Source organism: Salminus brasiliensis, chromosome 13 (assembly GCF_030463535.1).
Source record: "Salminus brasiliensis chromosome 13, fSalBra1.hap2, whole genome shotgun sequence".
Taxonomy (NCBI): domain Eukaryota; kingdom Metazoa; phylum Chordata; class Actinopteri; order Characiformes; family Bryconidae; genus Salminus; species Salminus brasiliensis.
Window position 1 is genome coordinate 29278987 of NC_132890.1, and position 17430 is coordinate 29296416.

Consider the following 17430-nt stretch of genomic DNA (forward strand, 5'->3'; position numbering starts at 1 on the left):
GCTTGTAGAATATCAACAAAATAGTATAAAGTTATGTAGCTTTTTGCATCAAAGTAAACGTAACAGTGATTGGCTTGTGATATTTTGACCAAAATGATTGGGCTTACTGTATTACTGGCCTTAATCAAAACACCTACAGAATTTATCCACATTATCTGATTCTGGTCAGGGTGTTCACAGCATGCAGTAAAGACATTTATTTGATTAAAGACTAATTGCATATTGTAGACATTTACATTTACATTTACATTTACGGCATTTAGCAGACGCTCTTATCCAGAGTGACTTACAAGGTATATGTATTACAGAGGAGGGCCAATGTAGTGTTCGGAGTCTTGCCCAAGGACTCTTATTGGTGTAGCGCAGCATAGTAACCCAGACCGGGAATCGAACCCCAGTCTTCAACATGATTTGGTAGCTCACTGGCAGGTAGGGGTGTTATCTGTTGCGCCACACCAACCACATCTGCAGTATCAATATTGATAAGTTAGCATTGTAATAATGATTAACAAACAATACCTGAGCTGAAATAATACTGTGTGTATACACACGTCGCTACATTTTAATTAGCACACTATTGTAGTATTGATTAAAAAATGCACTGATGGATAGTCAGCTGTGCACACAGATTATATGGTCCTGTTCTGATTCAGGATTCCTGATATTCCTGTTAGGCTTCATGAAGAGCTGTATAAAACCATTTACTATTAAAATATTTCTAATACTGTCATCTCTGGCCACATTATCTAAAAAAAATAAATAAATAAATAAATAAAATCACGGTACGTCTGTTAAAAGTGTGTATTTCTAGTCCTGGACTGTCCTGCCTGTGTCTAAACCAGCAGATAAACTGCACTTACTGCATGTATGAGTCATTTAGTTTACCTTGGGCTGGATATACAACCACACACAGTCAAAACATGCAGATAGAACAAGTGCTGCAGTGCGGAGAGTCCACACACACACACACACACACACACACTGAATATAGGGGGAGTTAAGGTCAACTGTGCACCTGGTAGCATGTCCCCTATCTGCTTTGGTCCTGCCTAATGAAGAATGATTTTGAGATTGATGTCTAAATGCTTTACACTGGATGCTATAACGTTGCTATGAGGAGTTTATTGCATTCAACAAGAGCATTAATGAGGTCCGGTAGGGATGATTTTAGTTTTGCCACTCCATGTGTTTGATGGCGCTCCATCGGTTAATAGAATGTTCATGTGCAGCTGCTAGATAACATGCTGTCCTTTTGGTCAGTGACTTTCTGTGGAGATCATATAAGCCTTAAAGTACCTGAATGAAAACTGAATAAAAAAAACATTTGTGTTTAGGTTTGTTTGGAAAAAATGGAGGATATTCAGCTGGCCATGATCGTTGCCCGCCTGTATGAGGCCGACTTTGAGAGTTCCTCCACCTGTCAGGGAATCTTGAATGAGAAGGTGCTAGGCTGCAAGAGAGATGGTACCGGCTTCTCCTGTACCAAACTGCACCCTGATCCGTTCCTCAGGAGCATTGCATTCTGGATCATGAAGGACTACACCAAAGCTCTGGACACTCTGCTGGAGCAAACGCCCAAAGAGGATGATGAAAACCCAGGTTAGAACCAATCACAGCAAGTGTGGTTACTTCTCATCTCTGTAATACTTTCAGCTCCCAGTAACCAGATCTATTTTTTCCTGAAATTTTTAACCTGTGAAAAGTTGTTGGGTAGAGCAACAAAGGAAACTGTATGCTGTTTTCTTCCCTGGACTTAAACGTTCTGCACAATAAAGAGTCCTTAGTCCTTAGATATCTAGGGTTACATAAGGTTGTAATTGCGTGTGTTTGTATTAATACTGCAATACAAAATTTTTTTTTACAATACATTTAATACAACAAGAGAAATAATTAATACCATGTGTAGGTGCATCATTGGGACCTAGGAAGGTTAAAGATGAAATGTAGAATTTGCATTTATTTATATTTAAAATTATCAATCACTGAAGTAATTCCTTTTGTAAGAAAGTCTTGTATATTTTCTTTTGATAATTAAAAGAAAAACAAGCATTATTAACATCTATAACTTAAGTTGACACTGTGGACTTTTCTTCCATTCCATTTCTTCCAATTCATACTGGCTATTGCAATTGGTCTTATGAGGGATAATTGTGATGCATGAAGTATTAAAGTATTAAAAAAATATATTTCTGTTATGAAAAATTAACAATGATTAGCAATGATACTGATAAAAATAGTAAAAGTTTTTTTTGGTCTCTCTGTTTTAGATATAATGGTGAAGTCCTGTAACCCTATGGTATTCAGCTTTTACAACTACCTGCGCACGCACCCTTTGATCATCCGAAGGCACTTTGCAGGGCCTGATACCTCTTTGGCCACAGTGGGCCTGACATCCGAGCGAAGCAGTGCAGACGAGATCAATCTGATTGAGCGCAAACTGTTTTTCACCACTGCTAACGCTCACTTCAAAGTGGGCTGCCCTGTCCTAGCCCTCGAAGTGCTGTCAAAAATCCCTAAAGTGACCAAAAAATCTCTCAGCAAAGGGTCGTCTCAGGCTAATGTTAGTGCGTCCCAGCCACAGGAAAATGGCGGCCGGGCATCGGATCTGGACTGGAGTGCTCCAGTGCCAACCCAAGCCTGGGGTGCCGATACGTCTGCAGGTTTGTGGTTATCTTTATACTTCTGTTTTTTCATATTTAGCCCAGCTGAGTCATTAAAGTTTAAATGAATTCAATTAAAGGTTTGGACTGGAGCCAACCCTTGATAAAGACCGAAGATGAGGGACTGCAGCTGGACTGGGGCGACGACAAGGATGTAGGTGATGATGAGGAAGAGGAGGAGGATGGCGGACTGACTATGAAGAAGCCTGAGGCAGAGCCAAATGAGAAGGCAGAAAATCTTCAGCGCAAAGATTCTGCCAGTGAGTCAGAAGTGGACGTGATCGCAGAACAGCTGAAATTCCGAGCATGTCTGAAGATTCTGATGACAGAGCTCCGAACACTGGCCACTGGATACGAGGTGGATGGCGGTAAACTCCGCTTTCAGCTCTACAACTGGCTTGAGAAGGAGATTGAGGCCATGCATCGCATCTGCAACTACAAGGCTGGTGTTCCCCCTTTGTTTTTTTTCTGCATTCTGCAGCATTTACGAGAGTGGTTCTGTTTAACTTCTCTTGTGCTGCAGTTTTGTCCCTAATCTTTTAAACACTTCCAGTAGCGTTATTTGTCTAGAGAGCCAGCTGTATTAATATAGCTGTTTTGTGTGATAATTTGGTGGTAATTGTAATGTTATACACACACACAAAGAAAACCTTGCTTCCAGTAGCCAGTTTTCCATTCAGTTGTTGAATTGAGATTAGGTTATTAACTGAAATGTTACAGAAATTATTTCAATTACAGAGAGATGTTCTGATACATCAGAACAAGAGAATAAAACTGTCACGCTGGTAAAAGAAAAAAAACCCTAACAAAAAAAGCTTAAAAATGGAATTTTACATTGTAAGAGTATGGCTAACATAATGACTCTAGAAATGTCTATTCACTAGCTACTTCATTCTCTTTATCCTGTTAACAAAAGCTGTGCTGTGCTTAAATTGTTCCACGTTCTACTGGTAAATGCTTCCTTCTGCCATGTTTGGTAGCCATGATCGGACACAATTTGTGTTCATGTGTTTCCGTAATAATGTAATAATAATTTTGTTTCATTAGGTAGTGAGCATAAAAGCTTTTATGTAAATTATATTGTTTGTCATCTTAAAGTTTACTCTTAATTAGTATTAAAATACCCATTATAGTATGTGTATGGAAACCTGGCTACTGTTTACATACCACTTTTCTAGTCACATTTGTATGTCATTTGAGTGATGTCAATCTAATCTAATCAAATTGAAATGAGGTGTGTTTTTGTCTCTTGACTTAACTAATTTATATATTAAGCTTAATTTAGTTTTTAAATTGATCTGTAACTATAACATTAGATACTTTGTGTGTCTTCAGAGAATATTTTATTATTAGAACTCATTTAATTATTTTTGTCTGTCTGTCTTTTGTCTGTTTTGTGTTTTCCTCAGGTGGAAGGTAAAGAGGCAGCGAGCGAGCTTGAGAAATGGGGCGGAGAGGGTTCGATTGATCTGGAAGAATCGCAGGAGAAGAGTGAAGCAGGTGCTTATGAGCGCCACCAACTGGAGAGACGCAGGCTGCAGGCAAAACAGCTGCACGCGGAACGACGTAAGGCCTGGCTGAGAAAGAACCAGGCACTGCTCAGAGTCTTCCTCAGTTACTGCAGCCTTCATGGCGCCAAGGGCGGAGGGGTCACTTCTGTCAGGATGGAACTGCTCTTCCTACTGCAGGAGTCTCAGCAGGTCAGAGAGTGTCTCTGTGTATAAAAGTGTTTGGTCTGTGAAGCAGGGCCATACAATGTATTGTATTTGGTGCGAGTGGGTCTGTTGGGGTGTGTATGTGAAGCATTGTTACTCCTGTATGTTTCTTTAGATTGTGATTTTTTTTCACCACATCTCCTTTAAAACCAGGTGTTAGGTGCAGACAAGCAAACTTGCACTGCTATTATGCAATATGGAATTAACATTTTGATGACAAGTGAATATAGAAGTTAAAGTTGCTATGTTAAAATAGGTTTAAGCTGTCACTGTTGGGTGAACACCAAATGTTGGCACTTTGAGTGGTTATGTTGTTATAGTTACGCCTGTAGTTTATGTTTTAGACCAGGAGTGTCCAGTCTTATCCACACAGGGCCAGTGTGGCGTCATGTTTTCATTCTGCCAAAGCAGGAGCACACATTATCAGTTGCTATGAGGGCAGTCAGAGACCCTGTGATTAAACAAGTGGAATCAGGTGTGCTCTGGATTCTTTAGATGGGAAGCTTGAGGCTATACAGATTTTAAGCATCTCACACCTAACACCAGTTTCTCGTAGACTTTCTTGTCTTTTTGTTGTAAGATTGCAGAAACTAGATGATAAGACAAAGACATAGCATCACAAACATAAGTGTCATTTGGTATAAGTTACAATAATCAAAACAAAATGTAAAATAATATTCAAGAGAATTATCACAATCCCATTTCCACAAAACCAGAAAAAAATATGTCGCATATCACAGATCTTGTTTGCATGTAGTTGAAGGTACAGTGTTCTGAAATTTGAAAACCTTGGTTCAGACCTGGAATGATAATGAATACATATTTTTTTGTTTGTGTTTTTTTATATATATATATCTCATCTCAGGAGACCACGGTGAAGCAGTTGCAGTCTCCATTGCCCCTGCCAACAACACTTCCCCTTCTTTCGGCTAGCATTGCCCCCACCAAGACTGTCATTGCGAATCCAGTGATGCACCTCTGCAACCACATCCACGACATCCTCTATACCATTGTCCAGATGGAGACCACACCACACCCAGGCATCCTAGATGAAAGGGTAAGAAACACACACAGTTACTTACATTGCACATTTCTTGTTTTTATGTCTGAAATCTGCTTTTATGATTTCGTTGCATTGTGGAATTAAGTGTGAGGTCCTACACTTACACATGTTGCTCATGTAGACAAAACATTCTTTTCACTGAAGTGTTCAGGCCATTAAATATAAATATAATGGTGTAGTTATGAAGGACAAGGGCTGTGTGTATTAGTAAAAGTAAGAATGTGCTCTCGCAGTGTATTTTATTCTCTTTTAGGTCACTTACTGATTTTGTTTTGTTTTTTTTGTTTTTTTCAATGGTTCAGGTGAATGCCCTTCACACTCTGGCCGCTTCTCTCTCTGCTTGCATTTACCAAGCATTGTGTGACAGCCACAGCTACAGGTACACACACTTATGCACAAATTCACACAGTCCAGACTGCAACTTTTCGTTTTTTTTTAGAGAGTTTAATGTGCAGGAGTAAAAATGATCCTTATTAATAGCTTTCTGTGTGTATGAATAGAGGGAATTTACATAATGGGAAGAAGTGATGATGTTGTATTATTGAGCACAGCAGAAATGAGATAAAGATTTGGGTAGCAAAAAAATTTATTGTTGTTTTATGTAACGCTTATTTTCTCTCCTGCACACAAACACAAACCCACACTTATGTACACTTGCACACATTCACTTACTTATTAACATTCACATTCACTCCTACACACACCTGTCTATCCACAGTAGCCAGACGGAGGCTAATCAGTTTACAGGGATGGTTTATCAAGGACTGCTTCTAAGTGAAAGGCGGAGACTTCGCACAGAGAGTATTGAGGAGCATGCCACGCCCACCACTGCACCTGCACAGTGGCCAGGTACAAACAAACTCTGTCAGAAATGTCAGTTGTGATTTATTTTATTTTGGTTGTGTGATTGCCATTGTGCCTTCTAATGTTTTGATTACAGGATCAGATTTTTTGGTTTTGTGAAATACGTTGGATACACGGAGTTCAGATTTGGTTTTGTGAAACACTTTCGATACACAGAATGTACCTGGAGGAGCTGTTTGCAAAGTATAGTAGATTATAATTCCCAACAATAAGCATGTAGTTCATTCAATATTAATATAATCTATTACGGGCCTGTCCTGGTGTTATTTTACATCAGAAGCAGGCAGTCTGCAGCAGATGGGACTGGGTCACGGCTTGGTAATGTGTGAAAAACACACAGACACACAGAGAGCGTGTGAAATAGCACTGTTCATACTGCATGCAAATTCTTTCTTTACATGTGCAAAGATGGGTGAGAGAGTTTCATAAACATTTAATATAATACATTAACTTTTTTTGTTGTTGTTGTCCTGGACAATTTTTTTATGACTTAAGATTGTACAGTGTATTGTGGCATTCAAAAGATTGGGTCACAATTTTTTGTGAATAGAAACTTATATCTATTGTTTCAACAAGTTAGCAAGATTAGCATATTTGTTACACCCTTGGCGTTGACAGGGACATAGAGAGAATGAGGATGAGTGATTAGGCTGGAAGCCTGTGAGGGGCAATTTGATGGATTGCTGGACACAAACACACACGCACACAGGAGCTCATTATAATTAGATAATTAAATGTAGAGTGATGAGTGTTGTTCTGCTTGACTGTGCTTAGCCTGGCACATCTGGAGACATAAAACAGACAGGAAACACAGTGCTTGACTTAGGGATATGTGTTTTTGCTCTTATTATATGAATTATTAAAGTTCTGTGCGATGTAAATGTTTATGATTTTGTTTTTGCAGTCTTTTATGGAGGAGTGCTTCTCATTAAACTTACTGTCATACTGCATGTTTACGTTTGCATTTTCTGGAGTCAGAATCCAATTCTGTAAAGCAATTAAATTACAAGCCATAAAATGAGGTGACGTTTATACAAGTAGTTTCAGCAAAGTCTTGCATCAAACAAATTCTACGTTCCTTTAAGATAAAATCAAGGTAGAGCTGGCACTGTGAAGGCCAGGAGTTCCTCTGAAGGTCAGCTAGAGGTCACTGAGTAAGCTTTTGTGGCTAATCTGCAGTGGGGGATTATTCATACGACAGTAGACAGACTTGTGGCTTGTAGGCCTGTAACAGTGCAGGTGCAGTGTAAATTGTGCATCCAAGCTGGGACAATCATTTCTGTTGTCACTGTTCATCATTTGTTAGTAAAATAAATGTGTAGTTCACTGAAAAATATGTATAAGACAAATATACAGTTTCAACTCTCATCTCTAATGTGGTGAAAGTTGCAAGATTTTTTTCTTTGTCTGTAGTTGAACGGAAAGTGGTGGTAAGAATGTTCATTGTGGAGGAATTTCAGACCTGCTGCATAGCGATAACTCCATAACCCCACCTTACTGGTGAAGAAAATGTGATTAAAATAAAATATATACTATTTTGTGTCTTTGCCACTTCCATTCTTGTAACATGTTGTTTTTTTCTTCTTTTTTATATAATGGTTTTAGTGTGAAGTTCAGGAGTGACATGAATTTTTAATATGCAAAAGGCACGTTTCAATTATTTATTAGGTACAGTTAAATTATATATCTAGATGAAAAGGAAAATGACAGCTATTGATGCTGCCTGTGTTTATCCTGCTATAAAGGGTTCTAGCAGGAAGACTAAAGGTTGAATGATTACAAGAGAGTGAGATAATAACCCAATAATGTGTTTGTGTTTAGCTGGGAATAAGGGAAGTCCTGTTGATGCCTTAATCTTAAATAAAAAGGTACTTTTTCAGTTAGGCTGGTTTTAGTATAAATCTTACACTCTGTATGGATATCCACACTTCTGTTCCTCTCACACAACTACAGAAGAACGATGCTGAATAATTCACAGTGGTGAATAATTTGTAGGATTTATTGAATTTGTAGTAGATACTGGATCAGGTATAGTAGATACTGAATCATTTATAGTCAATATTAAATAGCTGTCTTTTTTGCTCTATCCCTCTTTCTCTTTTTTTCTTTCTCTCCCTCAGGTGTAGCCTCTCTGATCAGTCTGCTGGCATGTGCTCAGGGTGAGGACCAACCACGGTTGAATGTGATGCTGTGTGAGGCGGTGGTGGCTGTATATCTGAGTCTGCTTATCCATGGCCTCGGCACGCACTCTGGTAACGAGCTGTTTCGACTGGCTGCGCACCCACTCAACAACCGCATGTGGGCTGCAGTGTTCGGCGGAGGAGCGAAACTCATTGTCAAACCCAAGCGACCCCCGGAGATCGCCCCAGGTGAGCCAAGCTGGGCTGAAACTTGTGTAATTGTAAAATTACTGACTTTTTAAATGCAGACAACAGAAATGCAGGTGTCTTAAGGTTTGCTTCTTTAATTTTGCACCGGATCTGCAAGCAAGATTTAAGCACCAACTATGTCTTGGCCATTTTAGTGCATTTAGGCTATGGAGAAAATTGTGTAAATTTCTTTTTTTTAGTAAAGAACCCCTTCAAGAACGTGTTGGAGGAAGGACTTCCTTTACATGCGCAAAATGCTACGCACCTTATTCCAGTAACATTGACATGACAGATGTGTAGCATTTCTTCTGTTGATTAATAACCTCTCCCTGTGGGTTTGTACTGGTGCTCGTGCTATATTAGGATACCTGTTCAGTTCAGCTTAACCTCCTAGATCATAGCTGCGTGCGTGACTGCATGCGTGCGTGTTTAAGCAGATGGGTTTCTATACGTGTGTAAGTAAGAGAACGTATGCACATTAGAAAGTGTGTGCATGTATAATGTTGCATTCTCTGTCAGCTGCGTTAGAAGCAGCTCCTCCAGAGGATCCTCAGGTCAACCCTCCAACCCTCATGGTCACACCTGCACCCCATAACCCTGAGCCCAGTAACCATGGTGATCTCACTGTGGAGACTGATGCACAGACGGAGAGCTGTGAGTAAGAGAAGGAAGGCCACACCCCCACACACAGGAATTCTAACTGAGCTCAGAGCAGAATGGGTGGATGTTCTAGCTGTTTTCTGTAACACTGTCTGTAATACAGATAAAACAAAATGATCATGTATGAACATTATAGAGAATTCATTAAAAGACTATTCAACAAATTATTACTGCCAAGTGGTTTCCAATTTTGATTGGGGCTTCATATTGAAATTCTGTATTTTTATAGAACTGTATGAAACTGTATGAAATTTCAGTACTCAAGTTGTATTTATTTAGTATGCGTATTCTAATATCTAGAAGGCAGATTGGCTGAATAAAAAAAATACAGTGAAAGCACTTAAATTTTGGTTCTTGCTCTGCAGTGCATTGTGCTACATTTCCAAACACTGTGGGCATCTTGCAATCATTTCAGATTTATTTTACACTCTCTTATAGTATGTTATCTTATAAAAGCTATTGAAAATTGAAATTCTGAACTGTGCCCACCACTCTGTAGCTCAGTGTGTGTTTGTGTGTGTGGAAGCCTGAGTTTTTAGTGTGCAGTGGGGTCAGCTGGACTGGAGACATTTCTACTTCAAAAAGCTTAGCTTGCACTGGAAAATCAAATTAAGGCAGGTTTAGAAGTGTGTTTGGTTGTGTGTGTGTGTTTTCTACATGTTATCACTGTGCTTGCATGTGTGCCTCTTACCATGTTGTTTTCGCTGTGGCCAAATTGTAGATCAGCATGTTTGTGTGGTTGTTTTGTTTTTGTTTTCCAGCATTTGTGTTTGTTCGAATTCATGTCCCCATTCATGTGTCTTTTCTATGTGCATGTGTGTATATTTTATGTAAATATGCAGCTGATAGCACTTGTGTGGACTCAGAGAAGCCAACAGAGCAGCAGATCGAGAATAAATCAGATCCAGGTACACCCTTACCCACATCACCCCACCCCCTGTCTCTTTCGCTCTTTCTTTATCAGTATTGGAAGATATGGAGAGAAAAGAGTTCTTATTATGGGCAGCTGCGTTGGGTCACAGTAGTCTTTGTTTCGTCGTCTTGTAGGCTTGTATCGTTTCTTATCCTAATGAGTTTAAATAGGCACACAGCTGTCAGGTATAAGACGGCATTCAGAGCAACAAATTCCAGCACCAGCTTCAAGTAGTCCTTGCTGGATAAAATTGTAGGTGGAGCATGGACAGGTCAGTTTAAGTTTAAGTTCTTTACAGGTAAATGTATTCTTCTATTTCATCTTGAAATATTTTGTGATTAAACTGACTGACTGTCTTACTTTTTAGTGACGTTTTCATGGCAATTCACTAGCTCTTTCCCAAGCATTTGAAGACCACTCCAAGTCTTTTGTGTTCCATTGCCGGATGCACCAGATTTCTTGATTATGCTGGAGTCCAATCTTTCCAGCAGATTTCGTTCCTCAGATGTTTGAGAAAGATAATACGTCTGGTATTCAGCAGCTTTTTCTAGTGTGACGCAGCTCTCAGAATGTCTTCTGAAGAAAAAGAGCTGAGATGAACAGATAATTAAATGCCAAAAGGCACGAACAAAAACAACTCTTGCTTTTAAATGCTAATGAACTTAAATGCCTGAGACTGTGGAGAGGTGGGACTCCAAGAACAACGCTTATTAGTTCTGCAGATTTTTACAGCTGTGATAATTAACTGATGAGTTAAATCAGGTATGTGGTGCTAGGATTCCGCATCTAGCATCTGCTTTAAAACCTTCACTGGCCACATGAAAACTGCAACTTAAGGGATGTGATAACTGTCCTGCACCAGGCGATTCAAACTCCAACCCTGCAAGGAAAGATCAGTATTTTCCTTGGCCCTGCAGATATGGGGTTGGACACCCCTGGTGTGTACCATATGTTGGCACTACTAAGGCAAGAGTGATGACGCAGAGTCTTTTGTATTCCTCTAGTCTTCTTCGGAAAATTACAAAAATTTGAATCATGAAGTCTAAGGGATATTCTAGGTTATAAAATGCAAAATTCTGTAATCAAAAGCACAATGGAAAAACGTTTACAGTCAAAATTTAAAGATGACGTAGCTCATTTATTGAACCAATTTAAAATGTCCCATTATACCCTGCATTTGATTATACCCTCCACTTCCCTATTACAGCTCTGACTTGTCCCTGTATGCTCTTGTGGCCACCTCACCCGTTTGTGTACAGTAGCATGGAGTGCTTTGATATTACATGGCCTTTTGAAATCAATGTTTTTATTAACCTCATAATCAGTCTCGGCACCCCTCAGTCATAATAATGATAATAACACCAGATACAACAGATATGGCTACGCTGGCTGCGGTGCTTTAAAGCTGGAGCTTTAGAGTAGCTTCATTTGTGCACGTATGCACAAAGCAGAAACCACTGATTATAAAATATGGAGTGATCTTTATTACTTTACTTTTGTAAAATGTATTTTATCCCAAATGTTTCCCTAATTTTAGATTGATCCAATTTCCACCCTGGAAAAACACTGGTCAGATGTAGTGACATTCATTGTTCTTTTCATTGTACTTTTGTTATTAACTCCTGTTTAATAAGTAGAAGTAAGGACTTCTAAACATACTCCTTCTGACCAGTGCGTTTAATTGTTATATTACATTAACTAGCTAGTTGTTTGTCACATTTTTATTAAGAAAACATTTTGAGAAATAACTTGCTAATAAATATCAAAACAAAATGACTGGTTATGATTTGTGAGGCAGTATTCATACCAAAGTGTTTGTTTTTGTTGTTCCTGTTGTGTATTTGTGCGTTCAGCTGCCCCTGATCAAGTGAAACAGAATAATGGTGAAGGTTTGTGCTGTGCGTGTGTGTGTGTGTGTGTGTGTGTTAGTTAGGGATCCTGTCATTTATTTAAACAATAATTACTAATTATTATAATTAAACTGTTGAGAATTATTTGACAAACACTCTTTCTAAACTAAGTTAATGCTGATATTGAAGTTTCTGGTTTAACAGTGGTTTTAGTGGCATTTGCATAGACCAAGCTTAAAGGCACAGTAACAGAAACAGCTTGTTTTATTCTGAAGCATCAACTGAAGTTTGCTAAATAATCATGTATTGAGTATTGGTAAAAAACACCTCAGGGAAAAACAAAAAGCAAGGAAACTGGATGTGGGCCCTTTAAGCTGGAACTGTGTCTGTGTTTGTGTATTTGGAGGAGAGAGAGTAGAACGTTGTAATTTCCTCATCCTCACTTTTCCTCAAGTGCAGAGGCTGAGGAAATGGTCTCTCCCTCTCTCTCTCACTCTCTTATCCTCCTCTCCATTAAAGCTTGTGGTTTGACTCTCCCTCAGATAGAAATCCTCTTGTAATTTGAAATAATGGAGACCCCCACTGTCACTCTATCTTTCTCTCTGTCTGTCTTCTATCTTCAGTCTGTCTTTCATTACTTGGCTTCGCCCTTCTCTCTTTTTAGGATTCAGATGCTCACAAACTGAAGATAAGAGTTGAATATGTTAAACTCTGCTGCTCATTTCTGTTAAACAGCTTTTAAGATCCACTAAAATGTACCCTTTAATTTGTTAGAGTAAGAATCCCGCAATTGTTTCAGATAAGTCCACCCAAGTTCAACTCTGGAAAAAGCGAAATGAGAAAGTAGTATTGCTCCATCGCAAAACAACCACTGCGGGAACATCAGTTAACAGTTTGCAATTTTTTTTGATGTGATTTCTTGCATCGGTATTGTTCAGTTTTGGAAGTGATAATGCAACATTGGTGTTTCTTATTACAAAACCTCTCTAGCGGTCCCTCCTCCAACTCCTCCTGCTGAAGATGTGGATCGCCAGCGCCGGCGGTTTAACATGCGCATGCTGGTGCCTGGCCGGCCTGTTAAAGAGACTCCAGCCACACCCCCACCAATACCCACCGAGCGCCCTACCTACAAGGAGAAATTCATCCCCCCAGAGCTCAGCATGTGGGATTACTTCGTGGCCAAAGTAAGAACGTCCAATACACTGCTGCTACTGTCATGGCAACACTAGCTTTTTTTTGGACAAAATTACGTACATTTGACTAGATATTATTTGAATACAGTGGTAGCAATAAATGTGCACAAAACTCCCCCCTCAGTTTCACCTTGGTTGAACCTGGACCTGGCCAATGACCAATAGTACAACTGCTTGGGCTGCATTGACTTTTGAAGGGGCGGAGTTTTGTACTGAAAAAATATTTTCTGTCTTAGTGATTCATATCTGTCTTGTATTTTTATGCTTTAGAAAACATTAAGCTTAGCCTAGATTCATTGTAATAGTGTACTTTATCAGTGTGTTTAAAAATCTAATTAGCTTTGTGAAAGCTTCCAGTAGTTTTCTCAATGTTAAGTAATGTCCAATTATTCAGTGTTCAGTGCTGTGTCAGAGGACCCATTCTGAGTCATTTTTCTGTTATGTAACTAGTGAGATTTAGTTGTATTGAAGTCTGTGTTGTGCTGTGGTGGTCAACCCTGTTGACTGCTAGAACAGTGAGCGCAATCCTTTCTTCAGTATTGTAATAAAATAAAAATAATAACTATTATAAATAAATAATAGCTAACAGAGTTACTAACAGAGTTAAAGATAAGACATTTACAATTTGCTAATAAAAAAAAGAAAATTTAAATATGCCTGCTGCACTTTACATTGTGTGATCATTTCATGATGACTGCTGCCATATATAACAGTGTTCGTGTGTCTCTGTGTGTCTCGCAGCCTTTCCTTCCTCTGTCAGACAGTGGAGCACTGTATGACTCAGATGAGAGTGGAGCCAGTGATGATGAGGATGATGATGATGCCTTCCTCTCAGACACTCAGATGACTGAGCACAGCGACCCGAACTCATACAGGTAACCATGACCAATAGGCATCTGTTATCAGAATGACACACCTTTTCACCAAATAAATGATATGTAGAAATATAAAGACGTTCTGGTGTTTTATGTTTGTGTAATGAATGTGTTCAAATAAACAAGTACTTAGTTACTCAACATAAGTGTAAATGTGGAGGAAGACACAGAGTCTTTTTCTCTCCCTCTCTAGCTGGTCTCTGATCCGTCTGGTCATGGTAAAACTCGCTCTACACAATGTCAAGACCTTCCTACCCATTGCAGGACTGGACTTTACAGGTACTGCTGGACTGTCTACATATGCAGCAGCAAACTTATACCAGAGGCAAATGCATGCATATGATCACGCAAAGACGTTATTTATTTTTTAGGTTCGGTTAAAATGTCATGATGAGTGAACTAGTAGAAATGATCCAAAATGGGGGGAAAACTAGATTTTGGTAAAAATCTTTTAGCTTTGACTTTCATTAAAATTTGTTTTCCTCCGTAACACTAACGAACACATACATACATACATATATATATATATATATATACACACACACACACACACACTCTGCAGGCCAAAGTATGAATTTTAATGCTTTAACTTTTGTATGGTCTGCACTTATTTATATATGTATACTCCCCTTGTCTCTGTGACTCTCAGACCTGCCGGTGACGTCTCCACTCTGTAACGCTGTGCTGAAGTGTTTGGAGAACTGGGAGCAGTTGCTGCTGGAGAAAATGAACAAGTTTGATGGTCCTCCACCAAACTACATCAACACCTACCCAACGGATGTCAGCGCAGGAGGGGGCCCTGCTATACTTCGCCACAAAGCCATGCTGGAGCCTGACAACACTCCTTTTAAGTCAGTACCGCCAGTCTGCATAATTGGATTACATTTATATTTCTGTAATAATCTACATTTCCTGTAGTTTATTACAACTTCTCAGAACGAGTCCTAATGCTGCTTACACAGTGGAGTAGTGTTGGTTTTAGGTGTATTTAGGTATTTCAATTAAATTATTTGCTGATGGTTTAGTCAAATTGGCTATTAACATAACTGTAGATATTAGATGTAAAAAATTTTGTTTATTTGTAGGGCGAAGCACCACCTGTCATTCCCTGCCCGCCGCCTGTGGCACTTTCTGGTGAAACAGGAGATCCTGCAAGAGACCCTGATCCGCTACATCTTCACTAAGAAGAGGAAGCAGAGTGAGGTAATGACTGGGAATAAGGTCAGGGCCCTCTTTTTAAATTGTGCATTCTGCAGAGCCTCCAGAGGGCCCATGTACAAAAACAGCATTGCATTGACACAAAGAGAGACAGAAAATTAACCAGTTAAATTAAATAAGTTATTATAATAACCAGTGTATTCATAATTAAACATATGATTATTGATCATTATAATATTCTTATGCAAAAGTTTGAGTTTTTGTAAGTGACAATAAGTGAAACTAACTTAATATAAAACAAGAAACAAACATAAAAAAAGTTTTAGACACAATTCCTGTTTTTTTAATGCAACATGTTGAGAGGGGGGGTAAAACATTGTATTTAATGTGCCACTACTTTTGCACATGCAATATGGTAAATATATATGGTACATTAAGGGGAATAAACAGTAATTATGCTTTAGAATCTGCAGACGAGTGTCTTTGTGGATGTGAATGTATACACATGTAACTTGGTCATGTGTAGAAGTGTGTATATTCTAATCATCTAAAATTCATTTTAAATTATGCACTCTGTTACATTTGTAATTTTGATTGATCGTTGTATTTAGCTTTCCAATGTCTTTAAGAATGTCTCTGTAAATGAGAAAAACACCTCTTCCTTAAATGGGCAGACACATTTGTAAAGTGAAAAATGGTGTCTAAGCAAGGGTCATCTTAGTCATTTAAAACCAGTTTCTTCAGGGTGTTCCTGCAGACCACTCCCAACATGTTTATATAAGCTTTAACCACCAGAAAATGATGATGCAGATTAAGTTGAAAAATGACCTTTTCCTTTATACAGAAAGTTGTGTATATTTGCATAAAGCTAATTTAAAAAATGACATAAGGATAGGAAGTGAGGAGTTCTCTCTTAGTGTCACAAAAACCTGTTTCATTTTAAGTTTTGTTTCTTATTGTTTTCTCCTTCTTCCATTTGTGGTTTGTGGCATGTGTTTGGTGTGTTGTGCTGTGTTTTTGTTTGTTCCATGTGTGTGTATGGTGCATTGTGTTGTGTATTGTTCAGTCTTTAGAAAACCATGTGGACTACCTCACACAAAACTGCGTAGCAGGAGCTCGCAATGGCAACAAGGTAGAACTGAATATGTGGGACTCAGGCTCTGCCACTGTTTTTCCAGGCTTTGGGCTTCTCTTCTCTGAACCTGCAACAGTCTCTCTCTCTATATCTCTCTCTCTCACTCAAACACACACACACACACACCCACAAGCCCTAACTGCAGTGTTCTTTCTCCGGTCTACACTACACTAACTTGCATCTGCACTAACAGCTGTCCACCTGTAAATCAAGCCTGAACCAGTCTGCAAGGCCAAACCCCTGGGCCCAAGGCACCTCCTTTACCCAATTCAACACCATGTAACCAATGAAACATAAGTTAACTAATTACCCAATTTACATATTCATGCTGCACCCCAAGTGTGTGCTTTTGTAGCTACTGTTGCATGAAAATATATCTATATTTTGTGTTATTCATTTTAGATTATTGTTGTTTGTTGATTTGTATGTTTGTGAAAGATTACAAATGTTTGTTGTAGTTTTTAGTTGTATAGTTTGGGACTAATAGTCTAACCCGAAAGGTCATGTGCTTCAGCTGCAAAGAGTGTAAGGCTTGTTGAAGCAATAATTGCTAAAAAAAAGAATGCATCTGAGGGTGGGGCATGGATAAGGGAATCCAATAGTAATTAATTAATTAACCAATCTGCTTTGTCATGTTCTGTGGCATGCTCACAATGTGCTAAGGCAAACCATGTGTGTAAAGCCAGCTCACTCTGTAGTTAAACCAGACATGTGGGATGACTGTGTGTGTGTGTGTGTGTGTGTGTGTGCGTGTGTGTTTTTGTTCTGTGTAGGTGGAGGCTGATCTCGGCTATCCCGGAGGCAAGGCTAAAATTATTCACAAGGAGTCAGACATCATCATGGCTTTTGCCATTAATAAGGTAAGTTGGAGACATTGCATTTGGAAGAAATTTTTATTATTAATATAAGACTAATAAAAATATTTTCAGTACTTACATTTTCCATCTAATTAGCCTAGTAGTTTATCTCTTCCTA

General features: G+C 38.9%; 1 protein-coding gene across 4 annotated transcripts in view; it reads left to right on the top strand.

Moving 5' to 3' along the window:
- The window catches only part of dmxl2 (Dmx-like 2), a 59328-nt gene that overhangs the window by 33412 nt on the left and 8486 nt on the right, over nucleotides 1-17430 (top strand). Inside the window, exons 23-40 of one of the 4 annotated variants that reach the window (XM_072695456.1) lie at nucleotides 1335-1599; nucleotides 2268-2660; nucleotides 2741-3102; nucleotides 4070-4360; nucleotides 5241-5432; nucleotides 5741-5817; nucleotides 6157-6287; nucleotides 8423-8671; nucleotides 9191-9325; nucleotides 10174-10239; nucleotides 12098-12133; nucleotides 13085-13278; nucleotides 14029-14162; nucleotides 14356-14441; nucleotides 14812-15013; nucleotides 15248-15365; nucleotides 16387-16452; nucleotides 17229-17315. In XM_072695456.1, coding sequence (XP_072551557.1) covers nucleotides 1335-1599; nucleotides 2268-2660; nucleotides 2741-3102; nucleotides 4070-4360; nucleotides 5241-5432; nucleotides 5741-5817; nucleotides 6157-6287; nucleotides 8423-8671; nucleotides 9191-9325; nucleotides 10174-10239; nucleotides 12098-12133; nucleotides 13085-13278; nucleotides 14029-14162; nucleotides 14356-14441; nucleotides 14812-15013; nucleotides 15248-15365; nucleotides 16387-16452; nucleotides 17229-17315 — 3084 coding nt within the window. Of the gene's footprint in view, nucleotides 1-1334; nucleotides 1600-2267; nucleotides 2661-2740; nucleotides 3103-4069; nucleotides 4361-5240; nucleotides 5433-5740; nucleotides 5818-6156; nucleotides 6288-8422; nucleotides 8672-9190; nucleotides 9326-10173; nucleotides 13279-14028; nucleotides 14163-14355; nucleotides 14442-14811; nucleotides 15014-15247; nucleotides 15366-16386; nucleotides 16453-17228; nucleotides 17316-17430 lie in introns of those variants that run through there. The other 3 variants (XM_072695453.1, XM_072695454.1, XM_072695455.1) reach the window with 3 other exon arrangements.